Source organism: Hydra vulgaris, chromosome 10 (genome assembly GCF_038396675.1).
Source record: "Hydra vulgaris chromosome 10, alternate assembly HydraT2T_AEP".
Lineage (NCBI taxonomy): Eukaryota > Metazoa > Cnidaria > Hydrozoa > Anthoathecata > Hydridae > Hydra > Hydra vulgaris.
In genome coordinates, this window is record NC_088929.1 from 42,395,001 (window position 1) to 42,413,917 (window position 18,917).

The window sequence follows — 18,917 nt, forward strand, 5'->3', positions numbered from 1 at the left end:
AGCCAACCTCCAACCATAATCACATTGTCGTAATGTTGCTTCGCTTTCTCTTTTCTACAAATACTATAATGGGCACTGCTCTAAAGAGCTAGCGTCTCTTGTGCCATCTACTAAAATTCATTCTTGTCATTCAATTAAGTGTCATCCTTTTTCTGTAACTGTTCCTAAGTGCTCCAAAAGCGCTTATTCGTCTAGTTTTTTTCCTCGAACATCAGCTCTTTGGAATTCTCTTCCTTCATCTTGCTTTCCTGATTCATATAATTTGCAATCCTTTAAGTCGTCTGTCAATCGTTATCTTGCTCTACAATCTTCATCTTTTTCCTTTCAGTAACTTCCAACTTTAATTAGTGGCTGCTTGCAGCCTTGTTGGAAGCGAAGATGTTTAAAAAAAAAAAAAAAAGTATGTCTGTGTGTATAGATTTATATATATATGTATGTAAGTTATATAGGTTTTGTTTTGTATTTTAGTTGCAGCTGGTTATAAAAATGGTAATAAAGTTGAACAAAAAATCTAAACCTCCAGATTTATTAAGCTTGCCACCTGACCTTCTTTTTTTATGCAAGGTGTTGTTATTTTATTTTTTGTTTATTTTAGAGATTAATTTTAAATGTGAAGTTTAAATGTTTTATTGTCTGCGCATGTTTTAATTTTGCGTCATTAGTAATGCAGACCATATGTTTGTAAAGTATGTAAATATATATATATATTTTTATTTATATTTACCTACATTACATACATACGGTCTACATTAGTCAATGTAGCAGCACTCCCTTGTGAGTCAGGCTAATTGATAGCCGATGTATGTACTTTTCGCTCCTTAGAAACGTTGCTTACAGGGACATTTTTTCTACAAAAAAAATGATGCTTATGGGGAAGAAAAATTAATGGGTACACAAAAATGTCCCCAATAATGCTAATGTCCCCGTAAGTATTTGTTTTTTTGTAAAATCTGTCCCCGTAAGTGATACTGTAGGTGTTTATATATATATATATATATATATATATATATATATATATATATATATATATATATATATATATATATGTATTTATGTATGCAGGGTGTTAACCAGAAATAAATTTGATACAGCGTTTTAACGAAAGAGTTTGTCAAAATATTTTCCAATCATCCTCCCCCCTTCCCAGAGATTTAAATGTGTTCTGGGATCGCGTGGAGTCCTTTTCTTATACACTTTCTTCTTCTACTCCACTTCAGCTATGCATACATTGATTGGACAGCAAAAATAAAATAAAATACCATCTGTAACATTTATTGAAGATGAATATGAAATCAACACAAAATTAAAAGTGGTTTCACAAGAACGCTTGTTCTTGTGAAACCACTTTTGAAATTAAACTCCGATTTCCAAAGATATATTAGGAATTACATATTTTTATGTTATAAAATAATCAGTGTATATTGATTAATTATTATTAAGAATAATATATCTGATTTATTTGCTATTCTAATATATCGTTGTCATTTTCGTTTTAAAAGTATTTTTTTTAATTTCTTTTTTACTAGTGAGCATTAAAGGGCAATTTTTAAAGTAGCTAAGTTCAATGAAAATCTCCGCGGAAGAAAGTCAATGATCTTCTACTTCTAAATTTTATTTAAATTCTGCTCATCATTATATATGGACAAACCCTTACACCTTCATGTAATAAACTGTGCCATCAAATGAAATGTTTTAAAAATAGAAAAATAAAAAAGGTTTTGAAAATAGTAAAAGCTCATAAATTTCATATTTCTCATTTATTGCAAGTTCAATTTGATAATTGATATTAGTTTTCTCTATTTATAAATCGCATAGCGAAATAAAGTTACAATTATAAAGTCTCAGCTAAAACAACAACAAATGTCGTTTAATAACAAAAGAATTACAAAAGATCTTATGCGATTGCATGCTTTTGTGGCAACAAAGAATACCCATAATTATTTTTTCATTCATTGTCATAAAATATTATTATGACTATGGCTCATTGAAACATTTAAATTTGCTTTTACGTTTTAAATTCAAGCAAGCAGTGAATCTAGTTATCTTGTTTTTTAAATTTCTAGTACCAGTTTGTTGCAACAAAAAATATATATATTCTTGTTATTTAATTTACGTTTTTATATAAGTATTTAATTTATGTTTTAAATAAAAGCAAGCAGTAAAGTAAAGATCTATTTTCCTTGTTAATAAATTTGTTAAATAAATTTTTAGTAACAGTTTGTTATAATCATTAATCATTTTTTTGTATGTAACTTATAATTTAGGGGTGGTCTTTTAATAGAGTTAGTCAAGAACTGATAGTACAGTGGTCCACCATCACATTAGAACCAGCTGTAATTTTTTGTAAATTTTGTGTAAAAATGAATTTTTTGGCAAAAAGAAAAATAATGGTGCAATTTAAATCTCGTTCTTTTATTTATAAAGTTATACTTGATAAAAAATAAACAACTAAAATTAAACAATTTGCATATTTATTGGTTATTACAATAAACTTTATAAAATATTAAGTCATGTTTGTTTATGTGCTAAAGTTTTTTGGTATTAAAAGTTGTTTATAAAATTATTCATTGATGTCATAAAAAATACATATTTCTTGATAATTTAAATAAAATCAGTTTATTTATGAGTTTGACGGGCCCCACAGGGCTAGTTTTTACCCTGGTATGTAAATATGTATGTGTGTGTATATATATATATATATATATATATATATATATATATATATATATATATATATATATATATATATATATATATATATATATATATATATAAAAGCAATATTTTATTTTAAATGTGCTTGATGTTTTTTAGTTTATGTAAGTAAAGTACAATCTAAATTTCACATTTAAAATGTGAAAAAAATGGTTCTTTTTTAAAAGTTCAAGTTTGAATACAAAACTGAACTAAATAACTGGTGCAGTTACATTTGATTTTTTTCATTAAAAAGTTTTGGTACTTTTTGGTACAGACAAAATTATCTTTCTAATTATTTTTTTAACTTTTTGGTATATGCATTTTACTTACTCATTAAATGTAGCAACAACCTGTGGTTCAATCATGTAATCACGTAACCTATGGATCAATTATGTAAGACTTGTCCTTTGATTTAAAGTCATAAATAGTTTTAAAACAAGTTTAGCTGAAAATCTACTGAATTGATAATTATTTTTAGTGACGAATTAAACATGGGTACAAAAAGGACATTAAACATGGGGTAACAATTGGGTACAAGGAGGACATTAAATGTGTACAATGAGGGACTTGAGTTAAAAAGGCAGAATAACCGTTTTGCTTAAAAATAGTGGACTAAAGCAAAAAAAAAATTGCAAAAAACTTAAGTTATTTTTGAGTTTGATTAAAAAAAACTATCTTCTGGGACTAAAATAGAATCTTCAGTAGTTGGAAAGTGTGGTTTAAAGGCAGGAACTACTCTGAGCCTTAACCAAAAGATACAAATATGACTCAAAAGAATAGAAGAACTTCTTGTAAGAAAATTGTGATAGAATTAGCTGATAAAGGTATACTTTAAGCTGTCAGGCTGTGAACAACAGCCTTTTAAAAATAGGTCTAAAGGCAGACGGTTTGAAGAAAGGTAGAAAATGAATTTAAACCTGGTTGAGGAAGACTATGAAATTTCTAACAAAAATCATTGTCTTGGAAGCCATATCGTAGACAGTACAAGTCAACTAAATGTAGTTGAAGAGGTAATTAACCAGAACATGTACATTAAAGTGCAAGAAAAGTTTTTAGTTTCTTAAGCCAAGGAGTGGTTTGGTGATAAAATTTTCTGTAAAAGTACTTAAATGGCATGGAAACTCTCCAGATATGATTCCAATTAAAATCTCATGGAAATAACTAAAAAATGGTATCCAAAGTGTGCTCATTACAACAAAAACCAAACTGATTAAACACTTGATTTAGGTGTGGTTCCATAGTAAAAAAAATTTAAGAATTCTGTCAAGTTCTGATTTTTTTTTATTCCTAATCATGTCACTGCCCAAAATTTGCGTTAAAATTTAGGATAAATTGGACATAAGTGGCCGAAATAAGTACTGAAGTTTTTGGTGCACTATTTGAAAGAGGTATTAAATATGCTCTTATGACTTTTTTAAGAAAATAAAGCAAAAGTATTGAGAATTTAAAAAATCCATTAAAATTTAAGCAATACTGTAAAGTGATCCATGATACATTCTTGTACTTTCAATATTTAACATAATAAAAAATTTTATTTGTTAAATTTATTTTTATGTTTATTATTAAACATTATTTATATTTAGAACTTTTCTTTTGAAGTTGAAGATGATCCATTTGAAGTGCGTTTAGGAGATAATTATATGGTAAAAGTTTTCTTTGTTAAGACATTTTTTTAGATTTGATAGTTTGAAATGTGTAAAATGCTAAATATATTTTCTATTTTCCAATCTTATTTAAATAAAATTATTTTATTTTTATTTTAGCTTCTAGCTGATGAGAATGAACAAGCTATTGAAAGAGAGCAAAAACTTGAAGCAAAACTTGAAGAAATCAAAACTGAAAAAGGAACATCTATATCTAGTATGGTCTTAGTATATCTAGTATGATCTTTATTTTTTAAAGAGCGTTAAATGTAGAGATTTTTGAAGAGTGTCTGATTGCAAATTATTCTTGAAAATCAACACCTAAACCTAAAAAAACTAAAAAAGTCCGAAAAAAAGATTTTAAATTTTGAATAAAAATAATGAATTTAAGATTAATATTACTAAAAATTTTTATAGCTTTTGTTTAAATATCTTTCAGTTTAGATATTACCTCCAAGTTATTAAAAGTTATATTATATATAACAAATTAGTATTATAAATATAAAGAGCTTTTAGGTTGTTTTTGATTTTGCTATTCATTTGTTACACAAAAGTTAGGACTGTTAAAAGCAAAGAAAAATTTGCTGAAAAAGTTGTTTTCGACAGTCATAATTGATATAACATCGGAAATGCTTGAAAACTAGTATATACAATTTAACTAAAGAAATGATTGATTGACTGATGATTCTTTTACTCACTTATTTATATATCTAGTGTTTAAAATTAACTTCTTATTAAGCTTTTAAAAAATACCACCATTTTGGTATGGAGGTATTTTTTATGCAAGTTGTTAGAGAACTTGTTTCGAATTGTTAAAGGTTTTTACATGTAGGGCTGTTATTTTTTTTTAATCATTTTAGCAAAGAAACTAGAAGAGCTCAGAAAGAGTTTAAAAGAGAGGAATGCTTTAATTTATATCAGAAGATCAAAGGTTTGTTTTCTACTGTTGTCTTTTTGTTAACTTTTATTAGGTTTTTTTTTTAAAATTTTGTTAAAGAAAAATGTTTGTTGCATAAATTTCTCTAATTTTCTTGTAAATTGTGTTGCAATTATATTGAAAGAATAACGAACCTAAAAGATGATGATCATCTAAATGGTCTTTAATTAGTTGAAAAACAAATAACAAGATTAAATTTTGGTTTATTTGTTTTTAACATTAGGTAAATTAACATTAGGTAAATGGAATAGAAGATGCATGCAGTAGATCATAAGTAAATAAAAAGAAAATGCGCGAAAGAGATTATTAATAATTCAAGAAGATAATAGTCTGCATGTAGATACATTGCACAAAGCAGAGAATATATTCTTGGAATTTTTTAAAATCTAAAATATTGCAAGTTGCTTATTTGTTTGATATTAGAAGTTTAAATTTTTCCTTTTTTAATAAAAGATTGTGTGTTTATTATTAATAAAGCTTGTGTAGCTATTAAGCTAGACCATATCTTAAGTATGGCGGATGTAGCATGGTTTTTAATCTGGAACTCTTGTTTTAAAACGACCATTGATGCACTTAATTTGTAAAGAAGAGAAACTTAATCTAGTAACTTAAACTCTAAATTTTATAATATATCTAGTTTTAAACTAGTTTATTGTGTCTATGTGCAATAAGTTAGCGGAAGAAACAAAAGTTTAAAAAAAAGTTCACTACAGAATTTTTTATATACTATTAACATAAGTTATCCTTAAAAACATCATTTATTATTTGAAACAAAGTATAATTATACACAAAGTATTTTAATATAAGTTTTTAATGTTTTGAAAATTATTATTAATATATTTGTTATAAACTATATAAGTTTTTTTTTGGTAATGAAGTAACCATGAAAGTGGTGAGTAAAATTAAGTAAGGTGATAAAACATAAATTTAATCTAAAAATACTTTTTTATCGAGATAAAGTTTTATGGAAATTTAGGAGATGTATGATGATCGTCCCCAACGAAAGTTGTTGTTTGTTAGTAGAATAAAAGACCTGGAACTAGCAGTACATTCAGATCATCACTTAAATAAAAAAGAAAATGTTCTACAAGAAATGGAAAGTGTTGATGAACGGTAGCAATAGTATTTAATTTTTTTTTTCAAAATAGTTATAAGATAAATAAAAAAAATATATACCAGTTAATTTTAATCATATAAGAAAGTTCTAATACTTAAATATAAATAAAAACAACCTTTTTTTGTTGCACTGCTAAATCTACAATTATAAATGATTTTCTTAATGATTTTATAGAGTTACCTTTTAAAAATATTTTTTTAATTTAAGTGCTGTTCCTAAAGAATTAGAGTTTTCAACATTGTGGGCACGTATGGTTAATGGAAAGTTTGACATTTTAAAGGTAAATAAGTCTCAACTTTATGTGCCTAATGTTCACATTTACATTCTGAAATGAGGGGCATGGAGAAAGCTTCTTATTTCTTTTTCACATATTTATATATTTTATATATAGTTTTATATTATGTTATATTTTAAAGATTTATATTTCTATAGTTTATATAATAACTTAATTGTTAAAATAAGTGTAACCAAATTTTAAATTTATTTTAAAGTTTTTCTTGAATCTTTAAAGTCTCTGAAAATGTTTATCAGATGCATATAAAGGTTTTTCTGGGAGTAACAGGCTTTTGTTCATGCTTGCTTTAAGACCCATGTAGTTTAGTTTTACATGGACAATAAAAGCCCATGCAAAGTAAAAATATTTTGAGAAAAAAGCTCAAAGTATTGTGTTTTTTGTTTAATTTCTCTTAAAAAACTTCATTTAAAATTTAATGCAAATGCAGTTTTCTATATGGTGAAACAGTTTCTACAGAGATGTTTTTTGACTGAAATTTTGTGTCATTAGATATCAATAGGTTTGTGAGGGGTGGAAGTATGAGAGTAAAAAAAAATCACATAAAAAACAATTATAAAATTCTGTTTAAATTAGTTTATAAAAACATTTTTTTTTTGTCATAAAATACTTCAGTTACAACTTACTATACTATAGGTATATCATACAAGTACGATATCATTATTTTAAGATGTAAATTGCTACTAAGTAATTTTTTAAACTCCAGTTTTTTACACTAAATGCGCGTTGGCAAGGCCTGTTATATAGTAAGCCATGTTGGCAAGGCCTGTTATATAGTAAGTCGTGTTGGCAAGACCTGTCATATCGTAATTCGTGTTGGCAAGGCCTGTTGTATGTCATAGTATAAAAATTAAAATTAAACATGATTGTTATGTAACATCATGCTGTTAGTACTAAAAAATGAAATAAGTTTAACAGTTTTTTTCTTATGGTTATAATCAGTCAAGATTACTGTTTTCTTTACATACTCGTCAACATAAATTTCTTAGATATAAGGACCAACTCTTTGTGTTAATTAAATTTGAATTTTTTCAGCATGTTAAAATCCTGACAAAATTTACACAATAAAATTTTAAATTTTGTTCTTATTTCATTTTTGTTTTGTTATTTACCTATTTTTATCATTTTTTATTTTTTATTTTTTTGCAATTTGTTTTTATTTTTAACATAATCAACAAATAATAAACAGCAATAAATTGCAAAAATTAAATAAAAAGTTATTGTTTATTGGGACCAAGACCCAGAGGAGGACGTAACTCATGCATAAATGTTACATAAGTACAAAAAATGAAAACAATGTGTATAAAATAATTCAGGCCTTGTTATGAGATTTTGTTGCGTAACGAAAAAGCGAAACGCAAGTAATATAACTTTACTTAATTAACATACTTACATCGTAAAGTTTTATTATGTCAGTTGCGTATTTTTAAAAGCACATTGTAATAAAATTTAATTTGAAACCACATTAAAAATATTGTGAATCTTTATCTCTATAAAATATCTTTAAATTGAATTTGTAAAATAAAATATAAGAAATTAGGAACTTTGTTATTTTGAAACACAAAGAATTTTTTTATTTAGATTAAACAATAATAATATAAAAAAAATTATAAATAAAATTTAAATGTCAAGTTTTAAAAAAAATTTCCTTATTTTATAAAACTACTTATAAACTAGTTATTCATTTCTAATCAACATTCTATCATCAAAAAATTAATAAAGAAAAAACTTTTGTTAAAAAGCAATTTCATAACTGAAAAAATCATCTTTTCATAAATTTTTTATATAAAGTTTACTGAATATTTTTAATAAATCTAATAATTTTGCCTACAGCAAAATTATTAGATTTACTAAAAATAAATATAATAATTTTGATAATTTTAATTCTGACAAAGATATACATTGATCTAGGCTGAAGCCTGACAAGCAGTTTTCAGCCTAGATTAATGTACATCTTTGTCAGATTCAATAGGGATAGTTTCTAATATGTATACATTCTAGTATCTATACATCATTGTTTGATATTTATCTATGCATCATTGTTTGATGTTTATCTATACATCAGTATATTGTTTTATAAGCATTTTTTTAAACTGAAAAAATGCAATGGCAAAATTTTGGGGCAGTAATAAAATATGAAACATTGTTTAGGTTCAAATTCGAGATTATCCTCAATCTTTAATATTTATGGAAAACTTTTCAGTACGTGGTTTAGTTATAGGAGCTGAAGCATGTGCTACTCAAGGTATTTTAGGAATGTTTTATAAAAATTTTATTAATTTGTACAGTTTTAATTTATGTACATGCACTAAGAAAACTAATAAACACTCTCAATTAAGTAATCTAGAGATAAGCTTGATTTAAGTAATCAGTGTGTTTGTTCAGTTTTATTTTTTAATTTTCTGCTGTAAATATAACAAGCATTATTTTTCTTTTAACTTATTATTGCTTTTTAAAAAGCATAAATTTATTTTGTTTAATATTTGTTTGTAGAAATTTTTACACTACTAATTTATATTGTTTTGTTTTTATTTTGTGTGCATGTTTAATTTTATATATGAATATATATATATATATATATATATATATATATATATATATATATATATATATATATATATATATATATATATATAATATTTTTAGCAACTTATGAAGCCTTCTTGCCTATTGGTCACCCCTGGAACAACATTACAATTAGAAAAAACATGTCACCACAAAAGTTCTTTTATGATTTAAAATGGGGTATTTATTTATAGTTTTAGTTATTCAAAAAATGTTATTTTGAAATCAAAATCAAATGATCTAAGCTTAATGTGTAGAATGTGCACAAATCTGACATCACTGACACATCTTACATATACTCTATTCATATTGTACATACACTAAGTTCTATTCACATTGTAGAAAAGATTAGTATATATATATATTTTTTTTTCTTTTTTGTGTGTGTGTGTGTATGTTTTGTAGTGCAGTGATTTTTTGTCAAATTAAAGGGATACCAAACCGCAAAAACATTTTCATGTTAAAGAGAATAATACAAAAAAACATTTAGTTTTTCTAATTAAAACAAAAAAATAATAAATCCAAAAAAAACAAATAAAAAAATTTTCCATGTCATCATGTACCAAAATGCTTTGTTTGGTTTTTGATTTTTTTTTCATACATACATTTATACATACATACTTATCTTTGGGATCCCTTTAAAGTAAAGTTGGTTTAATTAAGTTAAAATGATTATTTTCAACGTCTTGCTCTTCAGGGAATTAGAAAGTAAAAATTAAAAAATTTTCTTTCTTTTTCCCTGCCAGCAAAGCTCCAAGCAAGTTAAAAGTTGCTAGAAAGTAAAAAAATTAATGAGCAAAAAAACAGCTGGCAAAAGACCTGTAAGCTTTACAAATCAGGAAAGTCTTTAAATGAGAGAAAATTTTAAAGCATAGATATTAAAGACAAAAACTAGAAAAATAAAAGTTTATAGACCATGAAGAAGTTTCAGTAAAATAATGACATTTGCTGAATTACAAGTCATTTGAAAGTGTTTTGGTTATTGGAAGAAAAAAGCTTTGTTGAGCAGCAACCATGATAAGAAAACATAAGCCTATGATATGTCAAGACCAATATACCTTGCCCCACCACTTCTAACATTTCTATTATTAATTAGAAAAAAGTAGTAGAATAAAAAGATATCAGTCTTTATTGACTGTTAAGTTGTTGGATTCAAGATGAAGTATTAGAAATACATTATCTTTAGTACAACAAATAATGTTATTAACATCATCAATTTTAATAAAAGACTCAAAGACTTTGATAAAGATTTATTAGATATAAAAATAGTATGAAGACTGATTGGACAATAGTTAAGATATTTGGGAGTAGTGCGTTCTCCAGACCTTTTGAAAATAATTTGTTTAAGTAGTTTAGAAAGAAAGTTCTAAAAAATACCTTTTTTTAAAGACTTTTTTTAAGAATGACAATCTTGAAAAAAATGTTTTTTTCATAATATTTTTTTTGTTAAAACGCGATATCAAATTTTTTTTAATATTCAGAAATAAAGAAAAGGTAAAATAGATAAATGTTTAATATTTAATTCATCGAGAAATTATTTTTTTCTCACTTTCTTTATGTAACCTTCTCCTGCTGATTGGGCAGGCCTTTGGATCGCATCACTTGCTCATAATTCAATTGTAGGACTTAAACCAAATACATTGGAATCTTTTTTTTTTAAACCGACCTTTAAGTTTTGTAAATGTTTTCGCTTTCGGAGAGTTTTGCTTGTCTGTTTTCACTTTATTTATTAGAGAGAAATTTTTTACTTTACTCTAAGTTAAAAAATTTCTTTAAAGAATTTCTTTATAAACTATATTAGTCTTGAGTCCCTAATAAAAGTGGGGGAGCGTTTATTAAATTTTGGAAAATTTTCTCACCCACCCCAAGCTTATTAAGACAATCCCCCTCCCTCCCTCGTTTATTAGTTTTTAGTTGTTGTCAGCAAAAACTTTATATCTCAAAAAAAAAGTCAGTGAAAATCGGCCTTAAGATTTAGAAAATAATTCTTTTAGTCATTGATAAAAACAAAAACTTTCAGTGTAAACAGGCTCTAAAAATTGCTGACCTGGTAAATCTTGGTTCAGCGTATTAAATCCTATTGAAATTATGCTAAAACAGCTGTTCGATAATGTGAAATTAACCGCAACTCATGCTAAAGTTAAATAGTTTTAAGCGTATTTAGTAAAAAATATTAGTTCGGATTTATAAGTTAAACTTTTTTTTAAAAAATACTTATATTGTATCATAAAAAATTCCCACTCCCTCTTTTATTAAACATTCTCATCCCCCTCCCCCATTTATTAGATCTAGACTCTTCTCCTTTTAATACCCCCTTCCCTTGTATTAAGGACTCAAGAGTAAGAGCATTAACAATAACATTTTTTCTTTAAAAGCAAGACATTAAGCGCATTTATGCTATTTGTTAACTATTTATTAACCGCCGTGTCTTTTATTGTATTAATATTTATTATTATTAATATATTAGCATCGATTGGTTAATTAATAAAAAAATATTCAAAAAAAAACACGAAAATAAACTCCAAAAAGAATTAAACCCGAAGCGCAGGCAACACGACCATATTTATTAACCACTATACCACACAATATTGTGACTTTAAATGTCAATAACGTTTATATAAAATAAATTTGTTTTGACGCATGATATTTTTTAAGTAATTAATGTGCTTTAAAATAAAAAGACTTCTGCATGATTAGGGTATGGGAAAACCCGGCATTTTTAGACTTGACGAGTCCGAGTCGAGTCTAAGAATATTTTTCGGGTCCGGGTCCTATTTGTCTTTTTAACTTGCAATTTTAACAATAGCATAAAATAATTTTTTGTTCTCAGATTTTTAAAAATGGATTTGGTATGCGTTAAGGTAAATAAAACAACTTTTAGCCAGTTCAACGTCTAACGTAAATATATTATTCTATACTTTATTATAATCTTTAACTACCAAATAAACTTGACATTACCTTTTTAAAAATATCACATTTTATAAAATGCATGCAAGTATACTAGCAAAAATAAACTTAATTAAAATACTTGTAAGTGTTTGTGTGACAGAGCAACTATTTTTATTTAAAAAATAAAACTTTAAAAAAACTTATGCACTTAATGAATTGTCCGATAATCTAGAACGAATTCTTGTACAGAAGTTGGATGCTACAGAAAATGTTCGTTCGGAATTTATTGATGTTGGTTTTATCGTAATTAACGCTTGATACAATTTTTCTAAATATACAGTTCTTTTTTTAGTTTTTGAAAATAATAAAATTCTTTTTAATATTAGCTAATTTATGTCAACAGTTTGGCAAAATTGGACATTTTGCACTTTCTATTATTTTATAGGTCTTCTTCCTCTAGTGTTAATGGTACTGTTTTTCCTGTAGTATTTTCTTTATTTTCAGCTGAATGCCCCTGTTCATGTGTGTTTTGCTGTTCTTCAACCACACCAAATAATCTCTTCAGTAAATCTGTTGTAAATAATTGTATTTTCTTTGTAGTACCATTTACAAAAATTTCTAGTAGTACCATTTACAAGAGAATCTAATAGCTCTTCTATTTCTCGGTTTTTACAGCTATTTATTCGAGTTTTCATCGTCATTAATAGCTCTCTACTTAAATTATCATTGGGTTCTTTTAATTTTTTTAACATAAAATCAATTGCTAATTGGGCTGTTGCAAGATTAGCATCGTCTCTGCTAAGAGCTTCAACAGTTAATTTAATAGGCTATAGAGTATTTTCCAATTCATTTAATAATTCAATATTAATATTTTTTATTAAATGTACACTTCCAATATGTTGCAGAGCTTCTTTAATGATATAAAATAATTTTAAAAATCTAGATATCATTTCGATCATTGAGTTCCAACGAGTTCTTACATCTAAAACTAACTGAAGTTCATTTCCTAAAATTATTTTGATCTTTTCTTGCAAATTATTATTTCTCACAGAAGAACTTTTAAAAAATTTGATAATTATATGAACAATTTTTATATTTTCTTCTACATTGTCTAAATTTGTTAATTCAACTTGTCCATACTCTTCGACGTCACCGTCGCTCTCGTCAGAATAATAATTTTCATCTTGATCATCATTAATATCATCTTGACCATGGTCATTTCTATCTCCATCAACGTCATCTTCATCTTGCAAGACGGTAATACTTTTTGTTTTTATATAGTACATCACAAACAGTTTAGTGTATAGTGTGATTCAAACACAAATTATAGAGACTAGGAGATTCACGTCCAAATTTTATCATTACACTTGCACTGTCGCTGGTTGAACCAGCTGTATATTTTTTAAAATTAGTATTATATTTGTTTAAATGTTGTTCTACTTTTTCAACTAACTGTACACGAGTTAAAAATTCTCATTAGACCCAGATTATAAACTTCAATTCCATTATAAGAGTCAATTCCATGCAAATTAATATTGAGATATTTCTGAATTTTCATACTTGTCCATTCATCAAATGTTATGCTAAATCATCGGTCTTCTTTAATTTTTTCTTGTAATAATTCTAATATTTCCAACTTCTTTTTTTCATAAAACTTATGAATTAAATTCATAACATCTCTTTCGACTTTAGGAAGATTACAACTTGATTTTACTAAACTTTCACGAATAAAACTAGACTTATTGCCCTAAATGATATACCATCAAGAGCGGCCGCTTTAGAGACAATTTCTTCTAAAGGCTTTCTTGTGATGGAAACAAAAGTGTCGATAGTTTTAAATCGTTTGGTGCCAGAATTTTCTCCTATTTCTTCCCGTGTTGGTAAAGAAGTTCCATATTTAACTTTTAAATGTTTAATCATTGATGAAGTATTTCCATCTTAGTTTGATATTATCGTTGAACACTTGTTGCATTTTCCACTTTTCAAATCGGCACATTGAGTAAAATACTCCCACACTTTGGAGAGCCTTGGCATAATGGGACTGTAAAAAATGTTCTAGTAAAATTATGATAATTCACCTTTTTCCTAAAATAGAGGAATAATTAATCAATGAAAAGTGTTGTTTTTTTTTTAAGTTTTTAAAATACGCGCTAAAAGAATTTATTTATTAACTTCAATCTTTCTAATTAAAAGTTTTTATATTAGCGAATGCTTTTAAAACATTTGCTAATATAGAAACGTATTATATTAGCAAACCCTTTAAAGCATTCGCTTATATAAAAAAAAAACATTTGATTAGAAAAAAATTAAGTTATGCTGTTAATTCTTTTAGTGTGTATTCAGACACACATGGAAACATACATAAACTTGAATGTTCTCAAAACATCTAAAATGCCGTGGCCAAGGCCAGCTTTAAGTTAGATTCACAAACCCTACTACTATTTTTTTCCAGAAAAGGTAGGGATCCAGCTAGACGATGCACCGCTGCCAACAAAACAAGGCAAAACATTCAAACAATGAGACTCGTCGAGCTTTAAACCGGGTATCGGATCGGGGTCTTCACCCACAAACTCGCCGAGTCCCGGTACACGGAACCGAAAAACCCTATGCATGATTAATACATAAGCATTACATCAGTATTACACTATCAAGGAATCAGTGACCTGGGTAAATATATATATAATAATAACCTTGTGATGCTGAAGATTTTACTGTGTAGCTTACTAACTTGTGACAAGCATCCAAAACATCATTTACATTGTTAACGAAACCAGCATGCTTAGGATTGTTGCAACAATGTTTTGTAAAAGTCATAAATTTCCTATTATTCTATCCAGGAATGTGTTATTTTTATAAATCTAAAGCCAGCCTTCTGTATTTAAAATTTTGCAAGTTTAGAATTCATTTGTTATTTGTTTTTAGTTGTACTTTCTTTTGCAGAATTTTTGTTTAATTCTAGGCAGTCTGTTAATATATTGACTGCCTTTTAAAATAAGTAATATGTCACTTTTTTGCCAAGCTTTATTTTATGATTATTTTTATCCTTTGTTTTAATAATTTTTAACCTCCAGTAAACGATCTATTAAATAGCCGTATCTATTAAATGACTGTAATCTTAAATATCCTTACAGAAATCTTAAATATTTATTCTTTCTTTTACCATTTCCATAACTATTTAACATTAATGTATTTTTAAATAGACTAAAATATTTTTTTTTTAAAGACACATTTTCACACTTTTTAAAGACACATTTTTAATTTTTTATTTTTAATGGTAGGAAAAATGTTATTATGAATTTTTAAGATCTGATTTTAAAGCTCTTAATTCCTTTTGTATTTTATGACCATAACATAATTTGGTTTGTGACCTAATTGATTTGCTTAACTATCCAGCCACTAAGTGGATTAATCGAACTTACTTTTGAAATTATTATTTGGCCAAAATATATATATTTTGACCATTATGAAATTGTTTAATTGCATTGTGCTTAATAAGCACTACTTATGACAACAAAATGCCTAAATTAAGATTTAATATCTTAAGTAACTTGTTTAATGATCTTTATCATTTTTTTGTTTAGCCAAAATAATAGTTCAATATTTATTTATAATTTATAAATATTTCTATATTTTTGATACTTGTAATGTAGAAATGGAAAACACTAAAACTGATATCAGGCCTTGTTTTAAAGTGTTTAGCTGCCGGCACGCGTTTAAGTATGCGTTAAGCAATTTTACGAATGCCTAGAGCAATTTCCATTAAGCAACATTTTATCATTTTTTAACTTTTAATTTATTCTATAAGCGGTAAGATAAAAGAAGTAATTAATTTTATAAAAACCACATTAACTTTTGAATAACAATCATGTAAAAAAGTTTGTTACAAAAGTTTGACAGTTATATTAGATATAAGCGCTATTTACTGATGAAATAACTCAAATAAAATAAAAAACTACAAAAATCTAATTTCTATTAAGCTAATTATTTTATCAAATTATTTAGTAACAGAAAACAAAATTGTTTATAGTTAGCAGCAATATTTTTTTTGTATACGAAGTTATTAAACGAAGCCTAAAAAAAAACCATAAAAGAAATAAAATTAAAACTTTTGTTTATCATCTCACGAGCACAAAAATATTTATAAAACTTTTGATTGCAATTAAAAAAATTTACTTAAATTTCTATTTAATAAAAAAAAAATTAATAATAAAAAAAAAGTTTAATTTTGTTTTATCTTTGTTTAATATTATGATATATTATTTTTATTGTAATGATTGATTTTTTCGCTAGTCAAACACTAATACTTTAAGCTTGAAGCAAAGATTATAATTGTATAATATTTATTTTAAAACTTTGGCATATACAGATACCAAAAAAAGTTTAGAACCACTTAACAGTTTTGCATAATTTCATTATTTTTTCAATGTATGAAACTAATATTGAACTTTGATGATAAATTATATACATATGACATGCTTTATTAAAAAACCTAAAGGAATTTACACCTCATTCAATTGCATACACATTAAGTGATCAATAAACAAACACACACAAATGTATTGAATTAAAATGAAAATAAATACATTTTAAACATTTAAACTTTTTAATAAATACATTTAAGCAAAGCAATGTAAATATTTATATCAATATTTACATGGATATCCTTTGTTTTTAATCACCAGATAAAGTCTTCTATATATCCTTTAATTTTTAAAAGGATATATTCTATATATCCTTTGTTTTTAATCACCAGATGAAGTCTTCTAGGCATACTTTCAACCAACTTTGAACACTGATCTTTATTAGCTTCCAGACACCAAATTCGTCTGATTTCATCCTTCAAGGATTCTGTAGATGTACATTTGGTTCTATCAAGATTATCTTTGATGTATTTCCACAAATTTTCAATCGGATTAAGATCCAGACTATTTTCAGGCCAAGGAAGAACTTCAATTTTGTTGTCTACAAACCAAGCCTTTGATATTTTAGAGGTGTGACAAGTGGCATTATCTTGCTGAAATATTGAACAGTAAAGATTTTTCAAAGAACATTTTGCGTTTTGTGACAAGATGTCAACATATCGGGCACTGTTCATTTTTTCGTTCTTTTCAATGAACTCTATACTTCCTGCACCCTTATATGCAAAGCATGCCCAAACCATGACACCTGGAGAATGTTTGACTGTCTTGATGGTGTATCTTAGATCATATTTAGGATTATTCTTATTATTAGAATTAGGATTACGTCGGACATATTGCTGTTGGCAATCTTGTTGCAAAAAGGTTGACTCGTCATGCATGTCATATATATAATTTATCATCAAAGTTCAATATTAGTTTCATACATTAAAAAAATAATGAAATTACGCAAAATTGTTAAGTGGTTTTAAATTTTTTTCGGTACCTGTAAATTTGCCAAACGGTCACACACGAGCAGTGAACATCTGAGGGAAGAGGCCACATTTAGAGCCTGTTTCTATGGCTTTCGGTTTATCAATATTAATGAGGACTTATCAATATTATTCGGTTTATCAATATTAATGCTTGGACTATTAAAAAGTGTACTGAGTATTATCTGTGCTTTGAATCAACTTCTTTAACAAATCCAAAAATGACTAAAGTACCAAAAACTATAAAACACAAAAAACAATCATCATTATCAATTTTTCTAAATCTATCATTCTAATATTTGTGATCTTCAAAGTAACTTTCTTCTGTTGAGTGTTATCTCTTGCAAAGTTCACCAGACCTATTTACTCTTTGTGAGGCCAATTTGAGTTCAACTGTCTCATCTCGTGATCTTAGTTTTGATGGTTATCTTCCTTTAATTCCTTAAGACTCCAATAGTCACATGCTTGGTCTGGGCATCTACATTCATAAGTATTCACCTATTAGTCAGGAAACTAGGTTTGAATTCACAGACTATTTTTTTTAATGTCCTTTTGTTTAGCACCACTTCGCTTTATTGCCTTTTTCTTTGTACTATATCACTCTCCTTCCTCTCAAGACTGTATTCTTTTCAATGTTATTTCTGATCAAATTGACCAAGCCTTTTCTCTTTATTTTTCAGGCAATATCGTTGTTGTTGGTGACATTAATGCTCATCGCACTGTATGGCTTGGCTCTAGCGCCAGTGACTTTGCAGGTGTTTCACTTTCCAGACAATCCGAATCATTTATCTTCTCTACTTGACTTATGTCTTGTTTCTGATCCTAGTCAGTGCTCAGTTTCTCCACATTCATCCTTAGGTGCTTCTAATCACCATTTGATCTCTCTAAAAAAACTATTATCTCATTCTTCTTCATCATCAGAATTCCTTTATCATTGTACCTCTTACAACTACCTTAAAGCTGACTGGGACTCTTTACATAATTTACTTCGTGATGGCCTTTAGGCAGAAATCTTTTTGGCTTACTGCTGACAAAAGAGCTTCTTACATAACTTCTTGGATTCAGGCTGGTACGGAATTCTTTGTTCCTTCTAGACAATTCAAAGTCAAGCTTTACTCTTCTCTATGGATATCCTCTCATTGTGCTGCTGCAATTTCCAATCTTAATCATTACTTTCAAACCCATTACCAAAGTAATTCTCCACAAAACAGACATCTGTTTACTACAGCTAGAAACCATTGCAAAAAGTCCACTATTCTCAGGTCACAAAATCTTGGTTTCCTCTCAAAAACTAGGATCTCATGACTTCTGGAGAATCTTTAACAGTGTCTTTAATTAGGGCAAACCTGCCTGACTTTTGTATCACTCCAGCTTCTGTATCCAAAATA

General features: G+C 26.8%; 1 protein-coding gene across 1 annotated transcript in view; it reads left to right on the forward strand.

The window, feature by feature from the left end:
- Positions 1–18,917, forward strand: part of LOC100201172 (bridge-like lipid transfer protein family member 2) — a 102,119-nt gene that overhangs the window by 43,519 nt on the left and 39,683 nt on the right. Inside the window, exons 28-35 of the mRNA XM_065808067.1 lie at positions 469–564; positions 4,281–4,340; positions 4,461–4,557; positions 5,201–5,271; positions 6,254–6,390; positions 6,602–6,674; positions 8,838–8,931; positions 9,333–9,431. Of these exons, the coding sequence (XP_065664139.1) occupies positions 469–564; positions 4,281–4,340; positions 4,461–4,557; positions 5,201–5,271; positions 6,254–6,390; positions 6,602–6,674; positions 8,838–8,931; positions 9,333–9,431 (727 nt within the window). The remainder of the gene's footprint in view (positions 1–468; positions 565–4,280; positions 4,341–4,460; positions 4,558–5,200; positions 5,272–6,253; positions 6,391–6,601; positions 6,675–8,837; positions 8,932–9,332; positions 9,432–18,917) is intronic.